The sequence below is a fragment of the Athene noctua genome, chromosome 9, assembly GCF_965140245.1.
Source record: "Athene noctua chromosome 9, bAthNoc1.hap1.1, whole genome shotgun sequence".
Classification (NCBI taxonomy): domain Eukaryota; kingdom Metazoa; phylum Chordata; class Aves; order Strigiformes; family Strigidae; genus Athene; species Athene noctua.
This window is the reverse complement of record NC_134045.1, coordinates 15,452,540-15,478,178: the sequence shown is the minus strand read 5'-3', so window position 1 is coordinate 15,478,178 and position 25,639 is coordinate 15,452,540. Positions and strand designations below refer to the sequence as shown.

The window sequence follows — 25,639 nt, the reverse complement described above, 5'->3', positions numbered from 1 at the left end:
AGGTGCCTGAAGTTTTTGGGGCAAAAGCATCTTAATTTTACCAATTCTGAGTTGTTTACCTAGCTGAGTCAAGTCAGTATTAATGGCGTTTCACTTCATGAGTGGCTCAGTGTGACAGCTCTTTTCCAAATACGTGTAGAAGACAATGCAAAAAAAGAACAGTGGCATGATGTATTAACTTTTCTGCAATAATTCTGACCATAAATACTTGCCAAAGATACAGGACAGAGTGATTCAAATCCCACTGATGTGTGGCAGGGCTCTAACTCAATTTCTCTTAATTCCCAGGAGTGTTATAATCATCAAACGTTAGGTCAGTGCAGCTCTAGCCCAACAAGCTCTGTGTCCAGTCCCAGTTCTGCAACAGCGGCAATGTTCATGAGCAAGTACGGTGCCCTTTCTCCTGGGAGCAGCAGCCTCCCTCTGGGCTGGCCAGCACTAGTGAGGAGGGCTGGTGTCTGGAAAGACCTGTGCTTCACAGCAGATAAGGTGTCTTGGAATACCAGTTGGATCACACACCACCAGGTTATTTATGGGATGAAGTAACTTCTGATGAGGCTCTTCCACTTTATTAAGCTGAAGTCAGTAAAGGTATTTTAGTCCAGTGAATAGGGTAATACCTGAATGCCTCATCCCACTACAGAGACTTTTCCCCCAGGTTTTGCATTAGAGAAAATGTGAAAAAAGCTGCACAACACTGTGTTCTGTAGCATTGCATCTAAACCTATTTGTAATTCCAGCTTTTTTTTACTTCAACTTAATTGGCTCAGGGCCATAACAATAAACAAAAGGAAAAAAGGTAGCCTGTTCATATGAGTGTAAACCATGATAACACCAGCAATGGGTACTCTGGCGTTACTTTCTTTTTAAACTCCTTGGTCAGCAACAGCATTAAGATTTTTCTTTTTTTCTGAAAAATACGGGGAGAAAAGCTCCAGAAAGGCCAAAAAATATGCTGTACATTTAAAATCAGGTTGCAAGATATGTTCTAGCTTATGTGATGGTAAGTAAGAAGTAAGAGTCAATCACTTACCTGAAAAAAGCTGTGTAAAGCTTTCATTCCATTTAAATTAGGGAAAAACACTCCCACTAGGTTCATTATGAATTTTGAAAGTGCAGTTCTGTACTTCAGCACTGTCCCATCATAACTGCATGCAGGCTTACAAGTATTTTAATTTGATAGTATCATATTTCATTATCACAATTACTTTTATAAAACTTGTATTTTTATAAAACTTGTATTAACAGTATTAAAACTGTAATAACTTGACACAAGAGTGAGAAATGGCAGCAAAGCATTTAAAATAATTTTTGATTTAAACAGATTCCCATCTCTCTAAACACTGGTTCAGTGTTTGAATTTTTCATATTCATATTTCATACAGGTCAAATAAAAGTGACTAAAGTGTTTAACAAAAAAAGTTTATTACCAAAATACAATATTAAAGTCAATACGTGACAAACTCCTGTAAAGCAAAATAAATTATTCTAACATTGTACAGTATTTCAGAAGGTAGTTAAAGTAGTACTACAGACTTTGCTTCATAGTTCCAAACAGTTGTCTATCAGGAACACAATCCTAGAGACAGCTTAAGGCATGCAGCTTAATGTGCTGGATAATTTTATAAAATGAAAGTCATCCTATTTAATAAGATACAGTATCAGAATTAACTGCAGTCTTTACGTGTCAGTTTTCTAAATTTTTTTATACTTTGGCTATAAAAGCAGTGCCATAGTGTTACAATACCTTTTCTTAAAAAAATACATGTACCCATGTCCATGAATATCAAATGCAAATGTAAATTTCTATTAAATATATCTTAACAAATGTTACTTTGAGCACCAACTGTACATTTTTTAAAATGATTAAACAAGTGCTTCTGAAAGAGGAAAATACAATAACTCTGACTGAATCCCACTCTATTTTTCCAGCCCAAGCATAAATCAGAAAGATGAAATATGCACCTATTTATCAGTATAGTCTAATATGAATGAAGTTTTCTCTTTAGTAGAAGTACAGGCATTTAAAACAAAGCTGCAAGTTACAGTTTGTATCACAGAATAAAATCTAATTTAAACAAACAGCAAGTGAATAGCTGATCATCTGACAGCACTGTGACAGAAGATCCAAAAATATTTTAAAAGCTTAAAGAAAGGGGAAGACTGCAGTGTTGGTGACTCTGAAATGTGCTTAAAAACCCTTACATAACATGCAGCCAAGCCATACACTTCTAAAGCAGATAACCTGAGGAATAATTTGCTTTCAGAAAAACTAAGTGTATAATTACTTCACATGCAGAACTTCTGATAAAGTCCATGGGAACTGAGTGGGCAACTAATAGCAAGCAGCATGGAGACAGTTAAAACAAAAATAAATTTCTGTGCATATGGGAAAGAATTATTTGTTGGCATTTGTTAGAATTCATAATGGTTTTCAGAGGCAACTAACTTTCTACTGTTTTATAGAAACACATGGTCAAAAAGAAAAAAGCAACAAGATGGCAAACAACTACTGTGAATAGATGCATCCTGTTCAGTAATCCCATTACAATGAGTCCTTGTGCACCATGCTTAATGCTGCAAGCGTGGCTTGCACATACACCAAAATGGGTAATTTTGATTCAAGGTTACTTCCTTTTAAGTCTTGGTTCACTGTCATCTCCTTCTTAGCTTATGAATGCAAGTTTTTCAGCTTTTCATCTTTCATTAGCTGAGAAACTTTGAAATAATGATCCCTTTACACAAAAATAACAATGTGGCAAAGTACTGTTTCTGTGAATACTTACTGGTAGTTTAGCATTACTATGGCTCTCATTATACCTTTAATTTTTTCAACAAATGGGATCTCTGAATGAGAAAGTTGAGATATATTCCAGATAATGTACTCTTTTCACATTAATTCTATACTGAAGGTAAAATATTGGTGTCAGCAAGACAGTATGAATATCCCATTAAAAGTTTACTATCTCTACCTGAATTTGAGCTCATGTAAATAAATAATGTTTTTCAAATGTAAAATCCATCTGTAGGAATATGAAAACTAACTTTTAACTGACAATAATGTATTTGCCACTTCTAGTTAGTGATAGCACAATAGACTGCATACTACATATGCCCCCTTCTTACATTAACAGTTGTAGGCTTATTTCTGCTACCAGAAATGTATAAATAAAGTAACCATAAAATACTGTTTTTCTAAGAGTAAGTAATTTTTAAAGTAATGAGTTACTAAAAATCAGGTAACTGCATCCCCATGACAGGAACTAGGCATGCTTCTGTGCATCTGCCATTCATCAAAAGCAGAAATACATGCCCAAACTAGAAAGTTTAAACCTGGCTGCTAAAGGGCTTCTTTGGATGTGCTACTACTTCACTGGATTGAAGCATATATTTCAATTTAAGTAGCCAACTTTATAAATAACCTCAACAAAACTGCCAGGTAATTAGTCAGTATAACAACATTCCAAACTGATAAACAGATCAATGTCTTGTACTGCAAACTGCTGTAACTGTAAGAAAAAAAAACCAAAACAAAACCAGTACTGTGATTTTAGAAGCTAAAGGCTTTAAACCAGAGAGATTTCTACGTGTTTCTTAGAAAACAAAGTAATCCCTAATTCCCTTTATGAATCCATATTATATGCGCCAGTAAAATTTATTCTACAAGTGACTGGATACAGTTTTTGCTTAAAATATTGTTTGCCTTTTTTTTTAAATATTATTTTCTACAGGAAGATTACTCTATCTTTCAGTGAATTATTTCTACAGTTACAGCTCTGCCAGAAAAATGGGAAATTTAGACAGCCAGTGGGATTTCAAAGAACTCCAAAGCATGTAGACATTTCTCAAAATCCCACTTTGTGCTCACCTACATTTTTAGGATTCTGTACAGATTTAATCTACATCTCTTTGTGGCAATATCTTGTTCTCATTAAGAAACATTGCTCATACATACTGCAAAGTAATCACCACAAATTAAAAGTGACCTATGATAAGCTTTTTTTTTTTTTTTAATAATAGCTCTGCTGAACGTGTCAAGAAAACTGTTAAGAAACAGCAGGTCATTATTATAAAGGATCTTTTACACACTATCAGTTCAAAAGATAGAAGTTTCTTAGTTAGGATCCAAATAGTTATTAGCAAAATGCATCTAGGCTCCTCAGCTCCTGCTGCTCTAAATCGATAGAAAGGACAGCAGTCTGCTGAAGGACATCTTGGGAGTTTGTAAGTCCTTTAAGAAGAGATTGGGAAAAATCAAACACCTATGTGTGCATGCAAGCACACACATGCCCTCACCCACATCCTCTCCCCTTACCTTCCAGAATCCAGGCAGTGGGGTTTACGAGACCATATTGTAAAACTGGCTCTGCTGCCAGTTTCAAAAAAGAGGGTAAAAAAGTTCTTTGCTGAAATACTTGGAAAACAACAAAGAGGGAGGAAGAAAAAATACTTTTCAATTGATACAAAGCTTTCATACCTTTGGGTTTTAACATACTGTATTAATGCATTATTACTGACTAGTACCTGACAACAAAAGGAAAAAAAAAAACCAAGAATCCTACATTCTTGGCACCATACAGGTGAGAATGGATTGTTCTATTCCCCACTCCTTATATTTATCTCCTAAATGATTCATCGGTCCCTGATTAAAATATCGTACTCCTACTGAAACAAGGACTCAGGATGGGAAATCAAGTTTTGCTTGCAATTATTCTCTTTAGCAAGTTTTCTCAGGCAAAAATTAGCAAACAAAGAAAATATTCATTCTATGAAACCCTCCCTTTAACTTACTGCTTCACCTAGTTAGTTTGTACTCTGAGTTGTGCTGTGGTCCTTATTTAGAATGATGTTTATGATTTCACCCTCATGTTCTTTCATATGATCAAGCAGATTTTCTTTGTTGGTAGACTCAAAACCACAAATGCAGCAGCAGAAGAGAAGAACACAGTATTCTGTGCCAAGGTGGGGTAGAGTGGAGTTCTTTTCTAAACTGGATGAGGTATTCATCAAGTTAGGTTTTTCATTTTCATCAGAACCTGAAATTTCATTTGTAGTCTGGTTAATAGACTCCGTAAGAGACACCAAGTTGTCTGAACTTCCTAGTATAGGTACTGTACTTTCATCTGTGCCTTCTAATAAGGTTTTGTCAGGAAGCTGTCCTTGAAACCTGAAATAATAATAAAACCCAAAACAAATATCAAAATGTAATTGTTGCTTTTTGACAGGAACTTTATCTTAGATCATTGGGTCCTTTGAAAATTCTAGATGGTAGGGCTTGAAAATAAATCAGACATACCTGCTGCTCTGTGAAATTGCATCATTAATAGCCTTGTTCACTTGTTCATAGTTATAATTTTGGTCACTTGCATGTTTCCACATGTGGGACTTCAGAGATGGAGGATGGCTACATACATATCCACAGAGAGAACATCTAGGGCAAAAAAAAAGGGGAGAAGGAAAAAGAGAAATATTTAGAAGTTAGGTTTTATTAGTTCAGTAATGGATTAGTTCTTCTAAAAGGATGAGTACACAGAGAGAAACAGTCAATCCTCTTCTTGGTCCCCCTTTTCAATTTCATGGCTAGGTCAAGTTAGTTTGCAGTTTCATTTCATTAGGGTCTGAGAAATGTCAAGTTTGAGTTTTCTGACTTCTTAAAAGAGTTAAAATCTTATCTGTTTGGCCTGTTAAAACTGCTTAAATACTGCAAAAATGCAATAGTTCTGATGACTGCAGAAACAGGGAGTACATCAGCATGGTACCTGGCAAGCCAGGAGTGAGCTCTCTTTGCTGTTGTCTGAACCAAGCAGGAGCTGTGTAATTAGCACTGATAATTTTAATTGAACTAATAGAGTCTTTCCTTGTGTAGCTTATATGAGTTTATTTAAGGATCACCGAACTGTTGAAGTTGGAAGGGACCTCTTGAGATCACCTCGTCTGATCTACCTCCTCATGCAGGATCAGCTACAGCAAGTTGCTGAGCACAGTGTCCAGTTGAATATCCACAGATTGAGATTCAGACAGGTGACAATTTTGTCCATAGTCTTCCATCAGTGTGGGTACCACAAGACTAAATTTTCTATTTTCCTATAAAACAGTCTTATACAGTAAAGAACAAAACCTAGAAGAATAAATCCTATTTATACAGAGATGTAGTGTATATTTATGGACACAAATAACCCAGGACTGATCAATCCCATAGGACTTTTTTCATATACATAATAGAGGAGTGTTTTTTACAAGTGTTTTCAAAGATGATAAATTAGTCATCTCAGCATGAGATGAGTGATACTGCAATGACATCAGAGCAGAGCAGTATTCATGGTAACAATGATGTACCTCCTTGCCTTTTGGACAAGGAAGCTACTTTGCTTAGCTACCTGCTACTTTGGAAGTCTTCAGTTTCCCAAATCAGATGGAAAAGACTAGGATAAAATTTTTCTAGAAACTGAACGTGACCTTGTTCTAATAAATTACAGCTAGGAATGCATCTCAGTCTCTCTCATTCCTCAATAAGGTTAAGATGTTTTCTGCTCAAGCAATGTGTTCCCGATACGTCACACTATGATGTGTCTGTTAGCATGACTACTATACTAAATAAGTTTTCGTAAATTTTTAAGACCTTTTCAAAAATATAACCTGGAAACATGAGAATGCCTACGTAAAAGCGTTACACACTACAATACAGTAAGGTTTTGCCACTTTTCTTAACAACTGTAGGATACAGTCCTTAAATGCTTTGCAAATAATCATATACAGGAAACTATTTCCGCTCAGCAGAAGATTGTGGAGAACAGCAAAAATCATGAGCACAAGTTAGGTGAAGGCATGGTACATTGCCTTGCTTATGTAGCAAGGTAATTCTGTCCTGCTGGGTAACAACAGGAATATCCTTCTAGCTCACTTTTCTCTATTACTTGATTTGGAATGTACTATCCTATTTTTCTCTTTTCCTTCTAATTTGAAGCCTTATAAAGAAAACAGATGCTTTCAAATATAGGTAAGTCCACTCCCAGGTCAAGAATCTTAGTATTTCTAATAAGGCTGTTATAAAATAATGGCATCATTTATTGTTTTTCAAAACATGAAGTCAACAAATAATCTTAATTCCATTCTATATACACATGTATTCCACTAGTCTTATTATATATATGATTTTTCTGCCTCACTAACACAGCTTGGTCAGTGGGTTGGTAACACAGTGAATGAGGCAACAGTTCAGTGTTTGTTTTTAGCCCCTTTTAATTACAGTCTCATCTTTTGAAGTGCATTAATTTACTCAGGTGATTTACTAATCAGATTTACTTTGCTGAGAACAGTACCATGAACCAAATGCCACTGACTGCTTTAGCATACAGTTCAAATCAAAGACACAGAAACTCAACAGTTTTTAGCCTGATGCATTATACTTAATGATCATACAGTTAATGTATAGTTACAATATATGCAAGACATTCCCAGAGAAACAAAATTATTTTACCATTGAGTTTAGTAGTAGAATCCTTTCAATTCTATAGCATGATTTGCCCTACTGGTTGACCTATGTTGAATTATTAAACTTTACTGTTCAAGTGTATCCTAAATTGATCTACTGAGGAAATAATTATCTTGCAGTTTTTGAAAGACTATTTCCTTGGGGACAGAGGGACCAAAGTGTGGAGGTTTTCAGTAATCTTCTGTAATACTAAGAGCTCTCAGCAATACTGTATGAAGTATAACAGCAGAGCAAATAGAACTTCATGCTAGTAGGAACATTTTGGGGAAAAAGATGCAGCGGAAGGACTTTGAAGTTGTAGAAGCAGATTTTCTTGAGAAGAAAACCTTATGTGAATGTGTTTTATTTGGAATCTTCCTACTACCTTTAAAATCTTCTACTAAGAAAAGTTTAGAATATTCCTGATTTTCTTTCTTTTCCCAGCTTTTATTTTTTGTTGCAAATCAGTAGCAAACAATTGCACATATCCGTGCCAACTTTCTCATATATATATATATATATATAAAACACACATATCTATGGACAGACTATAAAGAACATGCCTCACTTAAACAAAATGGCTATTCATTCTAATTCTTAACGAGGGCAGTGTGATGCCAATCTGGACTGTAACATGTATGCACAAAGGCTGTGCCTAGATTAGGATATTAAACAAAGCCAGAGAACATTCCTGGGTACTGGAATTTACCAATGTGTAATGTCAAATGTTAGAAGTGCTTCTGGCATGGTTTTGGCACAAGCATTCTCCCAAACAATTCTGAGCATGCTTTGGTAATTAACACGTTCCAGAAACTACTTGCAATAGGCAGTTTATATGCAACAACCCGCTTCTGGAAAGAAAAAGCTGAATACTGTACCAGAGGGAGGTCATGGACATGTTTAATTAGCTAGCATAAACATCACCTGGAAATGCCACATCAAATCTCTTTCTCTCTCAAAAAAAGAAAAAAAATCACTGGAACAAAGAATGAGTCTAGGAGGGAAAAGAATAGAATCTGAACTCTGCTTTGTACCTTAACATAACAAGATCACTACTATCACAGCTTTTTGCCAAATTAGAACTGTTACATACTTGTACTGTTCCATTAGCTGCACTGCCTGATGCTCCTGGGGGTGGCGCCTCATATGGCATTTCAAGCTATTCATATTTGTGGTGGCGAAGTCGCATACTCGACATCTAAAGAGACAACAAGAAGTAACTAATCTGACAATTAACTGCTAACACTATTCCTGAAATAAAAATCTATGAGAGGAAAGACTGCAGTTAAAGACTAACAATATTTGCGGAAGTCCAAGCAATGACATTACCTCACTAGGCATATGGACTATGTTCCTCTCTGACATCTACCTTGTGCACGTCTACTGAAGTTGGTAAGCATCACAAAGTATAAAGGAGATGTGGATGCACTTGAATGGATGCAGCCCTGATGCAAGTTGCTTGACTATGTTATACAAAGGCAGAATATGACCATAAGCTATAAGGGACACTGTATTTAGAAGTCTTGTTCCTCAAGAATACGTGTTCTACGTAATGCAACAGCTTTGTTCATCATTACATTTTAAAAGCCAAACTATCTGTTTAATAATAAAACATCTTAAGTTTCAGAGCATTATACCTGAAATGGAAGTCAGGGACAAGATCACCACATTTAGGTTCAAGTGCCCTAAGACAACTGAGTCACATCATGCTGTCTAACTATTACTTTTTTACTTCTGTCACAGTATCTTTGTATAAAAAGAATATATAGAACAGTCTGGATCTAGATTTACACCCATGGATTTAGATCCCAAAGTATTACACAAAATATTATGCTATTCATATATATCAACATACTACCACACAAGCTTCTTGTGTAGAACATATTGAAACAGAAGCCATCAAGCTGAGCTAAAACTCTGCATATGTTAGGACTTCAGTTGTTTCTTTTTACGAAATGGTAAAATATTTATTAAGTCTGGTCTATAGTGTGAAACAGTTTGAGACTGCAGGATGCTTTGAGATTACTCACTTTATTTTTGAAAGGATTTAATTGTGCAGTATTAAAATCCATAAGGTATCAAATTACAAAAATGCATCATTGGAGACTATACAGTTTAATTTCCAGCAATTTTTGTCAACCAAATAATAAAATATGTTTACAACTATTAAAATGTCAGCAGTATAGTAGGTTGCTATCTGATAATATGGAAGGCTTGAGGAATACATGTTTCAGAAGGAGAAATACCATAAATACTGGATCTTTATGGTTTTTAGGCTGTGGCTTAAGTGTCCTACCAGGTCTGAAGATTTGTCTAAGGGGTTTATGAAAAAATAGTAAGAAAAGTGAGCCAGATCAGTAGGCTTAAATTTAGTATGCAGCAGTCTATATCACCAATGGAAAATCGGTGATATAGACAGGCTGGCTAACAGGCTGGCTAACACCAATTCGGAAAACTACCATATATAAGACACGCTACAGTATCTGCTGTTCCAAGCCCACTAAATAACAAATAACGGCAATAGGGAAGATTCTGAGGAGAAAAAAAAAATCTATTTGTATTCCACATTTGCTCTCTGAGCAAACACCTTGCAAATTTTTGCTAGTGTTATAGGATATCATTATAATGCACAAATCAAAATACAACATGTCTTCTGGATTTGTTTATCCAAAAGAAAAATTCCCTGGCTGAGTTCAGCATTTCAAGGTGTTGAGTTTCCAGAATTTGTGTTAAAAGATAGAAGTATATTAGCTCAAAAATTCTATTAACTCAGATCTATGTTCTAGCCACTAGAGAGGGACAGAGATCCACACTGAATGAGCACAGATTGAATTTGCAGGAATTTATGCAGGAACCAATAGAAAATGCATGATTTATTTTTCTGCTGGGGACCTGAACTATAATATTACACATGATTTTAGATATCAAAGTTTCTCTATAAATCTATGTAACATCCTTGTAGAAAAGTTATAAAATCTGATCCTAAGTGAGCATGTTAATATTGTTTGAAACTGTGAAAAAGATGAGTGGACTGGCGACAAGAAAAAGGGCAGAATTTTGCCACACTCTGTAAAAGCCAATGTGCAAAGTAGCAATATGACAATGGAGAACACCTTGTATTAAAGCAAATCCAAAATAAACTTCAGTGTGCAAGGAATTCAAGAAATATATTATTACTATTGGCCAAAGTTCAATATTACAACATTATTTCCCTTTCCACATCTGAATGCTTCAAACAGAAAACAGGCAGTAGACTGCTATAGCAAAAGATGCATCCTGGAAAAGCTAGTAAATCTTAATTACATAGTTTGAGTCAACCAGCAAGTGTGGCTCCTTCAAATTGGCAGTAAAATTATGTAATTTAAATTCTTTAACAGTATCTTCAAAATTGCATGAACAATTAAGCTACTTTTTTAGTTAAAACAAGTAAACCAAACATGTGGCATTAGCCAGCAATAATTGAGACACTTACCTATATGGCTTATCGGAGTTATGAATTCGTCTGTGATTTCGTACACCAACATAAGTTGTGCTTGTGTAGTCACATACATCACATCTATACAGTTTCTGAACTGAAGACTTATTTCCTATATGAAAAAAAAATCCATTATTTTAGAGTTGCATTCAGCATTGCAAGAAGTTCTCAGATGATAATTTCAGCACAACTGAATTACAAAACATAAATTAACATTTTAAAGTAATACTTCTAAATTTCTATAAATATTTAATGCTTTCAAAGCCTCTGGAGCAAACTGGCAATGGACATAGAGATAATAAAGGAATAGTTTATTTACTATGTTGTTCTGCATTCTCTCTACTATTTAATGAAATTATTAAAATTTTAGGAAAATGCCTTCTTTCTCCCTATGTGGCCACTTCCATTCTTCCTGTAGTTGGGTTAAAATCCTGTTACAGCAAAAGGTGATAAAATGTGGGAACTGCTGAACCCAGCAGTTTCACTGCTTTGCAGAATGAATCAAATAAAGAAAAACAAACGATGGGCATTGAGAAAGGACAAGTTTCCAACTGGCAAACATAGAAAAGAAAAGAAAAGAAAAAGGCCTCCAGAAGCACCTAAACCCTCTTTGTCATCCACATACACTCACATTTTCAGAAGGATCTGAGATGATAAGAAAACAGGTACTACCCATTTGTGTAAAGAAATAATTTGGAACTTCTCCGTATTACTAAAAAGCAATTGTTAACAAAAATATTTTTTTCTTTCTAGAATGAAAGACACTCTTCAAAAATTGATTGCAGAGACAAAGATTAATGACTAATTTAATATAGGCAAATATGTGCCCGCCAGTGAGCAGTTTGAATACTTTTGAGATGTGTGTGGACTTAAACAGCCCTATTCCTTCTCCCTCACTGAATAATGGAACTGATTTGGGTTAAAACACTAACATTAGGGAAGAGGGATGGTATTTTTTATGCAGGTCATTTTCACATTTCAGACTATCACGCAGCCTTCATGCACTCCTCAAATGAGGGAACAGCACAAACATGATGGAATGCCAAGGTTGGAGCTGTTTAAATCAGCACTACTGCCAAAAGAAACATTGAACTAAAATCAGTTTTCTTTCTGCATCTAACATATTCACTAGTCTAAGTAATTCTACTTTTTTTTTTTTTTTTTTTTGAAGTGCAAGTAAGGTGCTCAAGTTAATTTTATCTTTACACCAAATTCTTATTAGCTGGCTGAACAGTCAGGCCATCACTCAGTTACATACATGGGCTTTGAAGAAACTCTGATAGAGATTCTTGGAGAATTTCTCTGGTGGCTAAAAATCATTACTAAAGTACATCCCCAAACCAAAATAAATATACAATTCAATAAATAATGTGTGAAAGACTAAGGAAAGCTCAAATCTTGCAAGAACATACTTCAGAAACTCCTCATGCTCATATGAAACACGTCTCCAGCACAAACAAATCATTAGTTTGTGTTGTGAAGGGGTTTACTACTAGTAGGATACACCAGAAGATTCTAGGTGGATCAGAAAAGGGTGTATTAGGTGGACATTTTTTAGTATACCGATATTGCCTTAAAAACTCTGATAACATCAGCAGGTGATCTACTTCTCAGGCCTCCCAGCTCCTTCCCAAACCAAAAATAACTCCCCTCCCTGACAAAGGTAAGTTCTGATTTCCCAAATGAGACCCTCTGATCTGAATCCTGAAGAATTCTGTTGAAGGCTTGTCAAGGTCAAGAGCACTGAAGGTTCATGTCACACTGAGAGGAAGGTCTGTCTGCCACTGTTTGACTTGTAGTTTGAAAAGACAAGCAAGCTTGAAATTTGAAATAAGTGACTGCCCCAAAAGATGAAAAGTAGACTTTTTAGACATATCTCTGCTTAGGTCCAAATACCATGAACTTATTTACAGTTTGGAGTAATTAAAACTGACCAAAACCCTCTCCTTTATCACCTCCTAAATTCCAATTCTTTTTAGCTAAAAATGAAAGGAATGGGATGAGCAGATTGAATTCAGGAGAAACTGTAGAGTTTATCAAAACCAGAAATTCCATCTCCTGAGTCCAAAATACTGAAGAGATTTTGTAAAGATAATTTTGTTCTGGAATTTCCTCTTGATGATGCTGGACTCCAATAACACAGACTGAATCTCTTCATTACTAAAGCAACAATTAAGAATTCTTATGGTAAAACTCTTCTAAGGAGACACTGCAGAATAAACTAGCAGAATGAGTCACCCAAAATGGAAGTTCAACTTTTCACTTTGATTTTTTTTTTCCACAGGTGGGCACTGAATTATGTCAAAAAAGTTATATTATTCTGAGGGATACTGTCACACAGCTAACTTAAACAGCAAGGGAAATTACCACCAGTTAAACTTTGACTCCAAAATTCAGCACTTCTGGTTCAAGACACAAAGTAATTAGGTAGGGCTGATAACTAAAAAAGATTTTTCTGAAGAATATATAGTATGACTATAAAATAAAATAGCAATCTGAATACAAAGACAGTCTGAAACAAAATTTGAATAATTCTCTGTGTACCAAGATAACAGAAAAAAAATTTCATATTTTTTACTTTAAAATGTGACACAGTGCTCAGTCTTCTAGCATTCTTATAAATAATAATATGGAAGTAATATATAACATGCACTTTTTGCACAGCAACCTTAAAGCAAAATATGTCAGAATTTTTCCTACAATATGCTCATACAGTAAAATTTATGAGGGTTTTTGATGATGTAAGTTATCAAAATAATCTTAATTATATACTAGGAGACTTTGGAATTTACATTTATACAATTATTCTTTTATGAATTCACATTTATGTAGAAGACCTAAAATAATACAAAGACACTTACTGAGCTGCAGATCTATGGGAGAGCAGGGGTTGTGTGAAGGTTAAGCTATTGCATGCTCTACTTGAATGGGTTTTCCATCTTAAATTCCGCAGCTTTAGAATAAACTGCTTCCAAATGTATTTTCTGTTACGAATTTGCTATTTTATTGGGCAGGCAGCTTAAAACAAACAGTATCTAATGAGATTTTTAAAGAGTTATACAAACATATTATCTACTGCATAGTTGTAAGTGGCTAACCACCCAGTAGCACACACTTAAAAGCAATTATTTATACCAATTACTATTTTATATTTATTCCTTCAACAAAATGCACATAAATTATAATACATCATATAATCTCTCGCTGTTACAAAAGAGCTGTTGTGTCCCCCGCCCCCTCCACTGGCTTATTTCTTGTGGGTTTGGGGCCTGTTTTGCTTTCTGGATTGAGGATATCAGGTCTCTTAAAAGTGAACATGGAAATGACAGATCTTTGTTCTAGCAGCAGTAACAGGTGCTCCTGTAATGCTGCTTATTACCCTATTCCTTCATTATTAGACATTTACAATCTGATCATATCCAGTGTCATAATGCTCCCTTTTAATTTATTGTGCAACCATGATGAATAAAGAGACTTTTAGGACTAACTATTTCATAAACAAGAAATGAAACTGTTCCAGCTCAGGCATCTTTCACATAAACAGATGCTATGCCATAAACTTCTTTGTTTTGTGTCGTTTTATAGGGATGACATCTGTTTGACAAGAGATTGCTGTACTGCAGTGGTGTTGCAATTTGATTATAAATTGGTTCTGAAATAATTTAAGCATGCCACAGTATGAGTTAATAAAAGTTTAAAAGGAGAACTGTTTTCATTCAAGCCACATTACTAAATTTCATGTGGGGTAAACAATCAATTAAACTGCATGGCTGTAACACTTTTATAAGATAATAATCAGCAAAAAAATTTTTTTAAAAAGTCTCTAAAGTAATTAAATTGAAAGCAGGCAGTTTTCTTGAATAGGGTCTCCTCTTTTGTGGAAGTTATGTTACAAGATCAGGATATAAACTCTAAAACCACCTTATTAAAACATACTGTTTTCAAAAGCAGATGATCATACAGGACTAGATCAAAAGGTACACTATTCTGCAAAATCTGACATATTTCAGGCATTGCAAGCTAGTTATTCTTGTATCATGACATCTTTAAAAATATTGGTTTAAAACAAACAAAACATTGTCAGAAGTAATAGTCCAAGCTGTGCTCATAGATATTTGTAACCAGCTAAACTAACAATGTTTTCACAGAATCATCTAGGTTAGAAAAGACCTTGATCACCTAGTCCAACCATTAACCCAGCACTGACAGTTCCCAACTACACCATATCCCTAAAACGCTATGTCAACCCGACTCCAGGGATGGGGACTCCACCACCATCCTGGGCAGCCCCTTCCAGTGCCTGACAACCCCTTCTGGAGAGAAATACTTCCTAATATCCAGCCTAAACCTTCCCTGGCAAAACTAGTTCCCTCTTGTCCTATCGCTTGTTACTTGGTTAAAGAGGCTCATCCCCCCTCTCTGCACCCTCAGGGAGCTGTAGAGGGTGATGAGGTCTCCCCTCAGCCTCCTCTTCTCCAGACTGAACCCCCCAGTTCCCTCAGCCGCTCCCCGTACGACCTGTGCTCCAGACCCTGCACCAGCTCCATTGCCCTTCTCTGGACACGCTCAAGTCATTCAATGGCCTTTTTGTAGTGAGGGGCCCAAAACTGAACCCAGGAATCGAGGTGCGGCCTCACCAGTGCCGAGGACAGGGGTGAGATCCCTTCCTTGTCCCTGCTGGCCACGCTATTGCTGACACAAGCCAGGATGCCATTGGCCTTCTCGGCCCCCGGGCACACTGCTGGCTCCTGTTCAGCCGGTTGTCAATCACCCCCCCAGGTCCCTCTCCAGCCACTCCTCCCCAAGCCTGTAGTGCTGCTGGGGGTTGTTGCGGACGAAGTGTAGAACTCTATTTTTATTTCCTATCACTTCCATTAAAACATTTATGCTATTTCTTTTGGGAAAAAAAGCCCATTACTTAATGGGGAACATTCCCACTACCAGCAGACCCTCCCTAGCCTTTTTCCTGTCTCCCCCAACTTCAGATGGCTCTCTCAGGCTTAGGTCTTAGGGGTGTAACAAGCACCACAGACCCATTTCCTGATTTTATGTGCCTTCTGCATTGATGAGAGCAAAAAGGAGTTGGGAAGGGTCATTTTACCTGAGGCAGATAAGATAATAAACTTTTAAGTTTCTAACTTGTACACTGAAAGCCAGAAAAAGAGGCAGCATGAGCTAAGAGAACAGAATTCAAGAGGTAAGGATCTCATTCTACTCTGACAGGTACCATGTTGCTTTGGACAAATCATTAATGGTTCAAGCCATTCACCCCAGCTCATGCTGGTTAGTACCTTTTTTCACAAGTAGTTGCATCAATTTAAATGATTACTTTCACACTCACTGATCAGCTGTAGAGGTGAGAGTAGAACCCAGAAATTCGAACTGCAATCTATGCACTATTATAGTGTACATTTTGCTATCTAAACAAATAAGAGACCATAGTTAGGACAGAAAGCTATATGCACAAAATGGAAATACTTCAGCCCATGATTGTTCAGAGCTGATAAAATTACTAGTATTTTTCCACAGTGGTGTAAAATTTCAAATACTAATAATTACAGTGTTGCCTTCGGAATAAAAATGCTGTAAATATTTTCAGTAACTTTAACTCAAAGGATGCAATCAAGTTGCAATAATAAATAATCAGGCTTCCAGGATACTCAAATGATTTTAAGACCAGATTTTCTCCTCAATTTCAAAATTTGGCTAATTTTTCCCCTATTTCACTACCTTAACACATCACAAGTTTGGGGGGTTTTGTTGTTATCGCTTTTAAAACAAACTTTATTAAATTATAAGCAGATACACAGTTAAACATACATTTAGAAAATGCATACCTACTGTTACCCTGGCAACTATTATAGATACAGGTGGCATTTTTAGTTTGCCTCTCTAGGACTAAAACAAATGACTCATTTTGGACATTACTATAATTAAACAGAAATTTCTAAAGACAGAATGGATGGTATTGTATGACCACTGACACCAGACTACATTACCACAGTGAGTTTAAAAAAAGGCTTTCTTTTGTTTACTGTTGGTGACTTGGAAAATACTGTAGCTGCTGAAGGAAGGAAAAAAAGATTTTTTTTTTTTCCCTTAAAAATTCATAGTAATACTCCATACCAGTTGTTTTTCATGAGAAGAAATACAAGGTCAAATTACAGGGGCTAAAAATGTCTTACCTACCAATAAACATCTGTAAGATATCTCAAAACTGACTATGCTAAGTTATTCACACTGAAAAGAACATACATTTAAGGTTATGAACAGGCATGAAAACATTTCAGCATGAGCAAGGTCTTAAAACCAGTTTTATACAAATATAGAAAACGAGTAATGTTATGAGTGACTTTTTGTAATTTCAAGTGTAAATATAAACAGTACCTTCTCTTTCATCTACTTCATTGGAAACTATTAGTTTGTTAGATGTAGCTGTTGAAAAGATATCTGGAAGACTGTGTTGTTCTCTTTCATGATTTCGCAGTTGGCTCTGAAAAAACAATTTCCCACATTTAAATATACCCTACAAACATACACTGGTCACTTCAAATATTGCAGTAATTTGTAACATTATGCAAGTTTTAATGACAACTGTTAGAAAATGTACGTTAACATATATACAGATTATCCCTCAGGTAATTTTACTAGAAACAAAACAAAGTAAGTAGCATTAATTAATAACATAAAGGATTGATGAGAGTGACTGAGAGGATTATATGATTCAGACAACAAATTTCCTTTTTCTCCCATTCCCATAGACAAGTGGCAAACAGTTCTTCCTCCAAAATTATTATACTCCAAAAGCAGTATTGGATTAAAAGTTAGATGATGGCTTGTGTGAAAATCGACTCAATTTTCATATTGCCTAGTGACTTAAGAATAGGTTATTCCTGTTTCTACTTGCTTGGGGAGGAGAGGGGAGAGAGAGCCTTTTGCTACCCTAGCTGTACATTTTTTTCAAACAAGAACTAAACAATAGTAAACATAGGAAAATTTGCACTACCATTGCCTACAAGAGTTTCAGTTGTACAGCTAGATACTATGCTATCTATTCTATATTCCTGAGTACCGAACTGAGTATGTGGGAACACACTCAGCAGCACTAATACTTAAAATACGTATAAAAATGACAGAAGTACATTATTCTGCTCTTGTCTGTAATTCATCCTTCAGATCCAAGTTCTACAGAACATCCAGACCAACACAACAACAGACGAAAAAAATAAAGAATTTCTGCTTTGGGGTGTCTCATGTTACCCCCAAATGCCCTGATTACTTTTGCACACACTCACAACTAACGGGCATGTCTGAGCATTCTTTTAAAGTTTCAACTACTAAGTTCTCTGATGCTTCCATTTCTTCTTGTAGTTGCTACACATGGGCAGAAAAACAACACGGTATCAATACATCCGTAAGACGGTTCTCTTTTAGAGAAGGAAAATAACTTCTGTGAGGAAGCAAGTTTATTTCAGTGGGTAAAGCAGAATAATTATAGCTGAATTATACATCTGAAAAGTGCTGCTGGCAATAATCCCCAATTGTAACGACAATGAAGCCAGGATGTCAGACTGAATTAAGTTAGAAGGAGGGATCACCAGTTATTAAAAAAGTAGCAAGATAGGTTATTTAGCTATTACAGACACAGGAATGAACTTTACCTTATAATGAAAGGATTCTTCACATTGCTTGCACTGATACATTCTTGTTTTGCAGTGGTTGATCATGTGGCTCTCTAAATCCTTACTATTGCCAGCAATGTGTTCACAGATAGGACACTGGTACGGCTGCCTCTGACGATGGACTCTCAAGTGTTGTTTTATGTAGCCTTTATTACCACTGCTATAATGGCAGAGGCGACAGCGGTACGGTCGATCAACATTAGGTATATATTCTACTAGGTTACTTCCAGGAATATTTGTGTCATTTGCATTTTGGCATTGTGCGTTGTCTTGTAATTCTTTCAAAATGTCATCATCAGAAGCGTTCTGATCTGTTCTCTCCTTCAGTTTTTCAATGACAGTGAGTAGTGACATACTGATGCCCATTTTAATTGGTGCTTCTGATAATTCTGGCCTTTCTTTCTGTATCTCAACTATTGCACATTCACTTTGGTTTAAGCCACTAAACTCCTCTGAAGGATTCTTAAGAGAGGATACCATTTTAGAATGAGCCATGCATGGGCCATGAGCTTCTCCCTGCCCTGCACCTGCACCTGCACCCACAGCATCTTCCCCAGTCAGAGTCCTCAAGCCAGACCTTGTTAGTTCTGCAGCTCTGATAGGCATTGTAACAAGAGCTTCTGCAGCTAGTGAGTGTAATCGTAAAGACTCTGAATTCGTCCTTCTTCGTGCAGGAGGCACATTTTCATCAGTTGTTACATTTTTATTAGAGCTTAATTCATTATCTTTCTTCTCAGCATTGTTCCATCCTATTATTACTTCTTGAATTTCATCTGAACGATAAACTTCTTCAGGTTCTTCACAGGTAACATTGGACTCCTCTGAGATTAATTTTTTTTCTGCTTCAATGTCCGCATTCATCAAGAAAGGCTTTTGTAAGACACTTTCTTCAGCACCCGGCAAACGCTCTACTATTACATTAACATGACCCTTTTTATTTGGACTACAATTAATGATTTTCTGTGCGGATGAAAGTAGGCTATCAGTAATCATATTATCCTGTTCTGTATCTGATACAGTCTCCTCTATAACCTCTGTAGTAGGAGAATGCACTACAGACTGCTTTAACATGTCTTCCTCTTTTAAGTTTGTTCCTACTGGTGATTTACATGACAGTTGCTCAGAATTGCAAATCTGAAGTTGAAGAGAAGATTCACTACGGATATCAAGTTCATTGTTTTCCAAAGAAAGAACAACTGTATCCACACTATGAGGTGTGTGAGTTACAACCATCTCTGACGAGTTGGTAGTTTCATTTTCTTCCTCAAAGATAGGATAGGAGCAATCAACCTCACCCGCATGTTTCCAAGCATGTGTTTTCAACATTCTTTGCTGACCACAAGTGTACCGACAAATTAAACACCGGTACATGCCATACTGCTCATAAGTATACCATTTTCTCCTACCCATTTCAGGCATATGAGTAGACTGAGTTACATCTTTACATTCCCGATTTCCTGTCTGATCAGTCCCTGATTTTATATTTCCTTCCACTGGCCCTTGTAAAAATGAACTTGTGACATTTACACATTGCTGCACTTTTGTCTGGATGCTATTTTTACCATCATTCTCATGGTAGTTTTGGAAATGGGATTCAAGTTCTTCTTGGCTTTTGGATGCAAAATGACATTCTGAGCACATTAATATAACTTCATTTTTTTGCCCATGTTGTTTTATATGTTCTTGTAGTGTTAAGAGAGAAGGTGATAGAAACTTACATAGACTACACTGGTAGCACGTCACCTTTTTTTTGCTTTGTGGAAGACATTCAGTCACAAAATAATCTGCTTGTAACTCTTCAGTCTTTTTGGTAGCAATAACAGATAGCTCAATTGCTTTAGCTGGGATTTCACAAAGATCATCTGCGTCAAAGGGCTGTGCAGAACCATTAGAATGGGAACGTTTTTTCCCTATTAAGAGGCATCTTTGTGACTTCTCACTTTCAACTATTTTGCTTAGTTTCTGGATAACATGGATTAGTGGATCAGTTTTACATTTTCTCTGATCTTCACTGTTCTGCAGTGTTGGGCCAATGACTGTTTCAGAAATCAGCACAGCTTCCTGTTCCCCAATATTTGGCATCAATACTGCAACACTACTTCCTTCTTCCATAATACCTAGAAGAAAGGGTTTTATAAAAAAGTAAAATTTATACATGCACAATAATAAAAATACAACTCAGTACTATTTAGATTTCCCCCTCTACTAAATATGGAAGCCTGATGCCACTAACTTAATAAAAACTTTTAGAATGGCTATATAAATAGACAAAGATTTTGAGGACATTTAGTAAATAGTGTAGAAGCTGTTCAATACAGCTGGACAGAATGATTCCAGGAGAGCCTATAACAGCCTACCTCCGAGCTGTACAAGGGCAAGATAAATATTTTTCAAGTATAGGATGATTAGCAATGTTACATCTATTGTCTTTTTCTTCACAAGGACTACACATTTGAATGCTAGACACTTAGATGAACCAATCAATAGTAACTGGCCTATTTATGTTTAAAAGCCACAATACCACATGAAAACTTACTGTGATACACTGATGTGTCCTAAAGTAAACAACAAACTGAAATAACATAATTTACAAAAATAAGCCATTTTTTTCCTTGAAATGTTAGAAAAATAAAGTAGTTCTGATATTTACTTGCATTAGTCATTTCGCTATGATCATATTAAAGACCATTCAAATGTCAAATCATACTTATTATTATAAATGTCATTTTCTAGAAAAACTACTAATTGTAGCTTTTTCTACAGTTCCTTAATTGTAGCTCAAATCAATTGATACTAAAGTTATAAAGGGTAATTTTTTTCTTTTGAGGGAAAGCTAAAGGCAGTAACTATTTCCACTTACACTTCCTCTAAACATATCTAACCATAAACCACAGGCAATAATGTGGTACTGTTGTAGGTTAAATTAGAAGGCAGTATGTATACATTTACATGAAATCATACTTTGTGATGTGGACAAAGCTGTGGGGCGAGGGGTGGAAGAGCTGGACAAAACGTCTTACAGTGAAATTTACTTCTGAAAAAAAAAGCTATTCAAGTTCCACTATATATGTACACATAGATTTTACACACAATACTTATTTTTATATACTATATATAAAATCTATAACATAAAGAAATGCCAGATATTTCTTTTGTCAGTCATCCTTGAAAATGTATCCCGAGTTCTTTCATGTGGTTTTTTTTTCTTTTTTTTTTCAAGAAAGATACACAGGCCAAACCAGAACTTCCAGAACTGGTCCTAAAGACCCACGAAAACCACTCTTTTCTACAGTGATACAATGAACAGACATATGGCAGTGGGTTCTGTGGTGCCCCTTTCCCAATATAAAAAACTCTGGGCAGAACTACTCAAGTTACCTTTATTTGGCATTAGACTTCCAATTCAGGTTATCATTAAAACTATCAATATAAGCAATGTTAAGTACCATTCACACCTCACATGCTCATGTAAAATATTCCATGTTGAAAATGCAGCAATATTTGTCAATTTAACAAAGACAAGACTACTGTCTTCAATGCTATTATTTTCACTGTCAGTTCAAACATTATTTACTTGGTAATGGCTAAAATCTACATTAAAATTGAAAAATTAATAAAATATAAAGCCATAGGGAAGCTGGATCCATGATAACACGAAAACAAAGCTACATAAGGCCTTATGCTTTTAGCTGGATCTGTGTAAACAGATTAACAGTGATCAATACTGCACTCCAATAGATCAATTGTAGGAGGTATAAATGTAAAAATAAATACATTTCAAACAAAAAATGTATCATTTTACATAAGAGTACACCAAATAGCCTGCTTATTTAATTCAAGTTCAGTATCTTCTTATTAACATGAATCAATGTATGCATCCACAGAGTTACTATTAAACTGAAACATCCAAGTATTTAACCTTTTAAATATAAACCAGTGGATGCCTCAATGTGCATTTTCTGCTTCTATTTCTATGATCTGTTTGGGACAGTATATTGAATGACTAACTCTTGTCTATGTGGCTAAGACAAATTACACCCCTTTCATGTAATATCTCCAATTATATATTAACCTAAAAGAAGTGTAAGGTTATTATTTGAAAACCATCTTATTATACAAAAATACTTTGCAGTGTGTTTCATGCTGGCTGTAATATGTTTATGAAAAGTACACAAATGTGCTTTTTTCCTTGAAAGCAGATTTAACCTTACATGAAGTGCTCAAAGAAATGTCTACTTGAAATATTTTCAATTTGAGAATGAATTAAGTATAAGCACATGGTGCTACTTTAAATTATACTCAGTACTTTTAAAACTTTGTAAGTAATGCTAAATAGGCAAATATTTCCCCTACTTTTTTCATCTGAAAGCAGCATAGAAACTAAGAGGAAAGATCCTAGACAAACCATTAAAGAAATAATCTGCCACATACTACTGCTATGTCAAAAATGAAGAGGGGAGTACCTTCAGATGTATTGCTTTGGGGTGCTTGCAGCAGACCTAAGTTATTAGATGTGTAACTATAGTGTGTATGTGTTATGTCATTCTTTGTTTAGAGTAAGTTTAATGCTTACTGCTGACTTTGTTTTTTACTACAGACTTTGGATTTTAGAGGGATGATAAGAATTGTACACAAAATCTGGATTTTAATAACTACATCGCTTTCTCTAAGAACAAAGATTATTCAGTCTCCCATGACATAAAACTTCAGTTTGGCAAATGGCTCTGCCAGCATGTACCCTTTAAACGACCTACACAGTAATTAAAATACGGGGCCTGGGGATGACAAGGGGCCCCAAGGGGAAGATCCAGACCACGCCTCTGCGCTGGAGCGGCCCGTTCCACACGTGTCAAACACCCACTCGAGCAGCACCGCACAGGCAGAGTGAAATGCCTCCAGGTCTAGGAAAAGCCAACCACCGCTTTGCACAACAATCTAAGTCGGAGAGGCCGGTCTGATCGCATCGCGGCTCCGCAGGGCAGGGAAACTTCACCAGCGGGAACTCTGTGCTGCCAATTGTCCCTCCCCGGCAGCGGAGCCCCTGCACCGGGACTGCACCTCGGGGACGTCTGGTCGCGGGTCCGGAACCCCCTCCTGCGGGACCCCCTCCTGCGGGACCCCCTCCTGCGGGACCCCCTCCTGCGGGACCCCCTCCTTCTCTGGCCTCAGCGGTCTCCGCCGGCCACCCCCGCACCTGCCGCCACTCCCCGGCGGCCCCCGCTTAATATCGCGCAGGTGCCGCCGGCGCGGCCCTCAAGCAGCGGGCCCGGGGCCACAGAGCGGGCGAGGAGCAGCGCCCGCCGCACTGGCGGCCGAGCCGCGGGGAGCTGGCCCGCCGGGGAGGCGAGGCGATGCGGTGAGGTGAGGAGGGGAGGGGAGAGAAGGAGGGCGGCCGCGGCCTGGACCCGGGGCCGGCGCTGGCCCGGGAAAGGCTCCGCTGGGAGCCGCAGCTGCCCGCGGCTCCGCACATGGGCTGCGGCGCGTCGCCCCGGGGCCTGCCTGCCCGCTGCCGCGCTTCGCGCCCTACCTGCCGGCCGGCCGCCGGGCCGCCGCCGCTGCCCGCTCGCCCCAGCGGCGCCGAGGGCCCGCCCCGCGTTTTACCTGCGTTTTAATGAAGAAAAAAATAATAATTTTTTTTCCTCACCCCCGGCCACCGCTTCAAGATGGCGACGATGGAGACCGTATCACGTGACCGGCGGGCTGGGTCAGGTGACCGGCGGGTGGACGCTGCCGCCGCGCCGCCGCCTCGGCTCCGTTGCCAGGGAGACGGGCGCGGGCCCTGCCCCGCCTCGTCCCTGCTCGGAGCCGCAGGGCCGGTGGCGCCTCCACGCTCCCTCCGTCCCGAAGGCGAGGTGGAGCTGGGTCGCGGTGCGGTTGTGCTCCTCTGGCCCCCGCCACGGACCGCTGCCTCCGGCCTCCTGCAAGGGCGGCAGTGGTGCAGGTGGCGCCAGCGATACGTTCATCAACTTAAATTCTCGCTCGGCGCGGAGACCCAACAGCAGTGCACGGCCACTCGTGATGGCCCACTGCGGCTGAGCTGGTGATTTTACTCAGAGTCTCACAGTAATTGTTTACCTTGCAGCTCCCGGGAGTTAGGGGGTGTCCTGAGTTCTTGGCTTTGTCAGCCAGGATTTCGTCAATATTCCTGTATCCAGTGCCAAGCCAGGCTGCACAATGCGCTTCAAGAAATAGTATAGTCTCCCGAAAGGTATTTTCTTACAGCACAGCTTTCAAATGGTAAACACCTGTAGGTAAACACAACAGAAACAACACTCCCACCCCCCATTTTGGGTCTAAAATAGCAAATGTTTGGAAGTGTAAGTTGCAGAGACCTGAAAAGAAGGTTTAGCGATTTAAGGTAGAGGAATACAGAGTTGAAAGTGTATGCTGCATGTCAGGGGCAACCTTAGAAACTACGTACCAGAAATGATACATGCTGTGAATTTATAAGATATTTCATATAAACTCAGAAGTCAGGGGAATGATGAGTTTCAGAAGCGGCTGTTGGCTGGGTCATGTCAACTGAAATTGAGTGGTCATTGCCAGAAAGGGGCTTGAAGTGTATTGTTGTGGATTTGTCTACACTGGATTTGGGGGTGTCTTGGTAAAATTGTAGCAACTTTTTGCAAGTTCAGTTTTTCCCACAGCTGGGAGTTGTGTTAATGTTTGTATGTTGTTTCATAGAGATAGGAGATGCATTTGAAATATGGGCAAATCAAGTATTCTTAAAGAGATGGATTTAGGCATCCTTCTAATAGGCATTATTTAATTTCTAGTTTTATTTTGTTGATTCCTTGAATTGTGAAGCTCTGTTTAATTGTGTGAAGTTTTAAGACACTTCAAACCTTATCCTACAGTCTGTGATGTGGTAAGATAACTGATAAAATTTTGCTAAGACTTTTCTTAAAGAAATTGCTGTGGGGAAAATGCAAGGATACAACCTATCTTCTCAATACCTACTAAAATACATTTCATTTTTCAAAACAATAAAAATTTCAAGCTGCACAGAAT

At 37.5% G+C, this 25,639-nt stretch overlaps 1 protein-coding gene across 2 annotated transcripts; it reads right to left on the bottom strand.

The window, feature by feature from the left end:
* Positions 1-1,408: 1,408 nt before the first annotated feature.
* Positions 1,409-24,310, bottom strand: ZNF507 (zinc finger protein 507). Of its 2 annotated transcripts, XM_074913389.1 has the most exons (7): positions 24,273-24,310; positions 18,608-20,745; positions 17,334-17,439; positions 10,944-11,058; positions 8,565-8,669; positions 5,297-5,431; positions 1,409-5,167 (listed from the first exon to the last, which is right to left on the bottom strand). In XM_074913389.1, exons 2-7 carry the CDS (start codon positions 20,738-20,740, stop codon positions 4,804-4,806), a joined length of 2,958 nt encoding a protein of 985 aa, XP_074769490.1. In that variant the 5' UTR covers positions 20,741-20,745; positions 24,273-24,310; the 3' UTR covers positions 1,409-4,803. The 2 variants fall into 2 exon arrangements, with proteins under 2 accessions (XP_074769490.1, XP_074769491.1); XM_074913390.1 differs by lacking the exon at positions 8,565-8,669.
* Between the last annotated feature and the right edge of the window lie 1,329 nt (positions 24,311-25,639).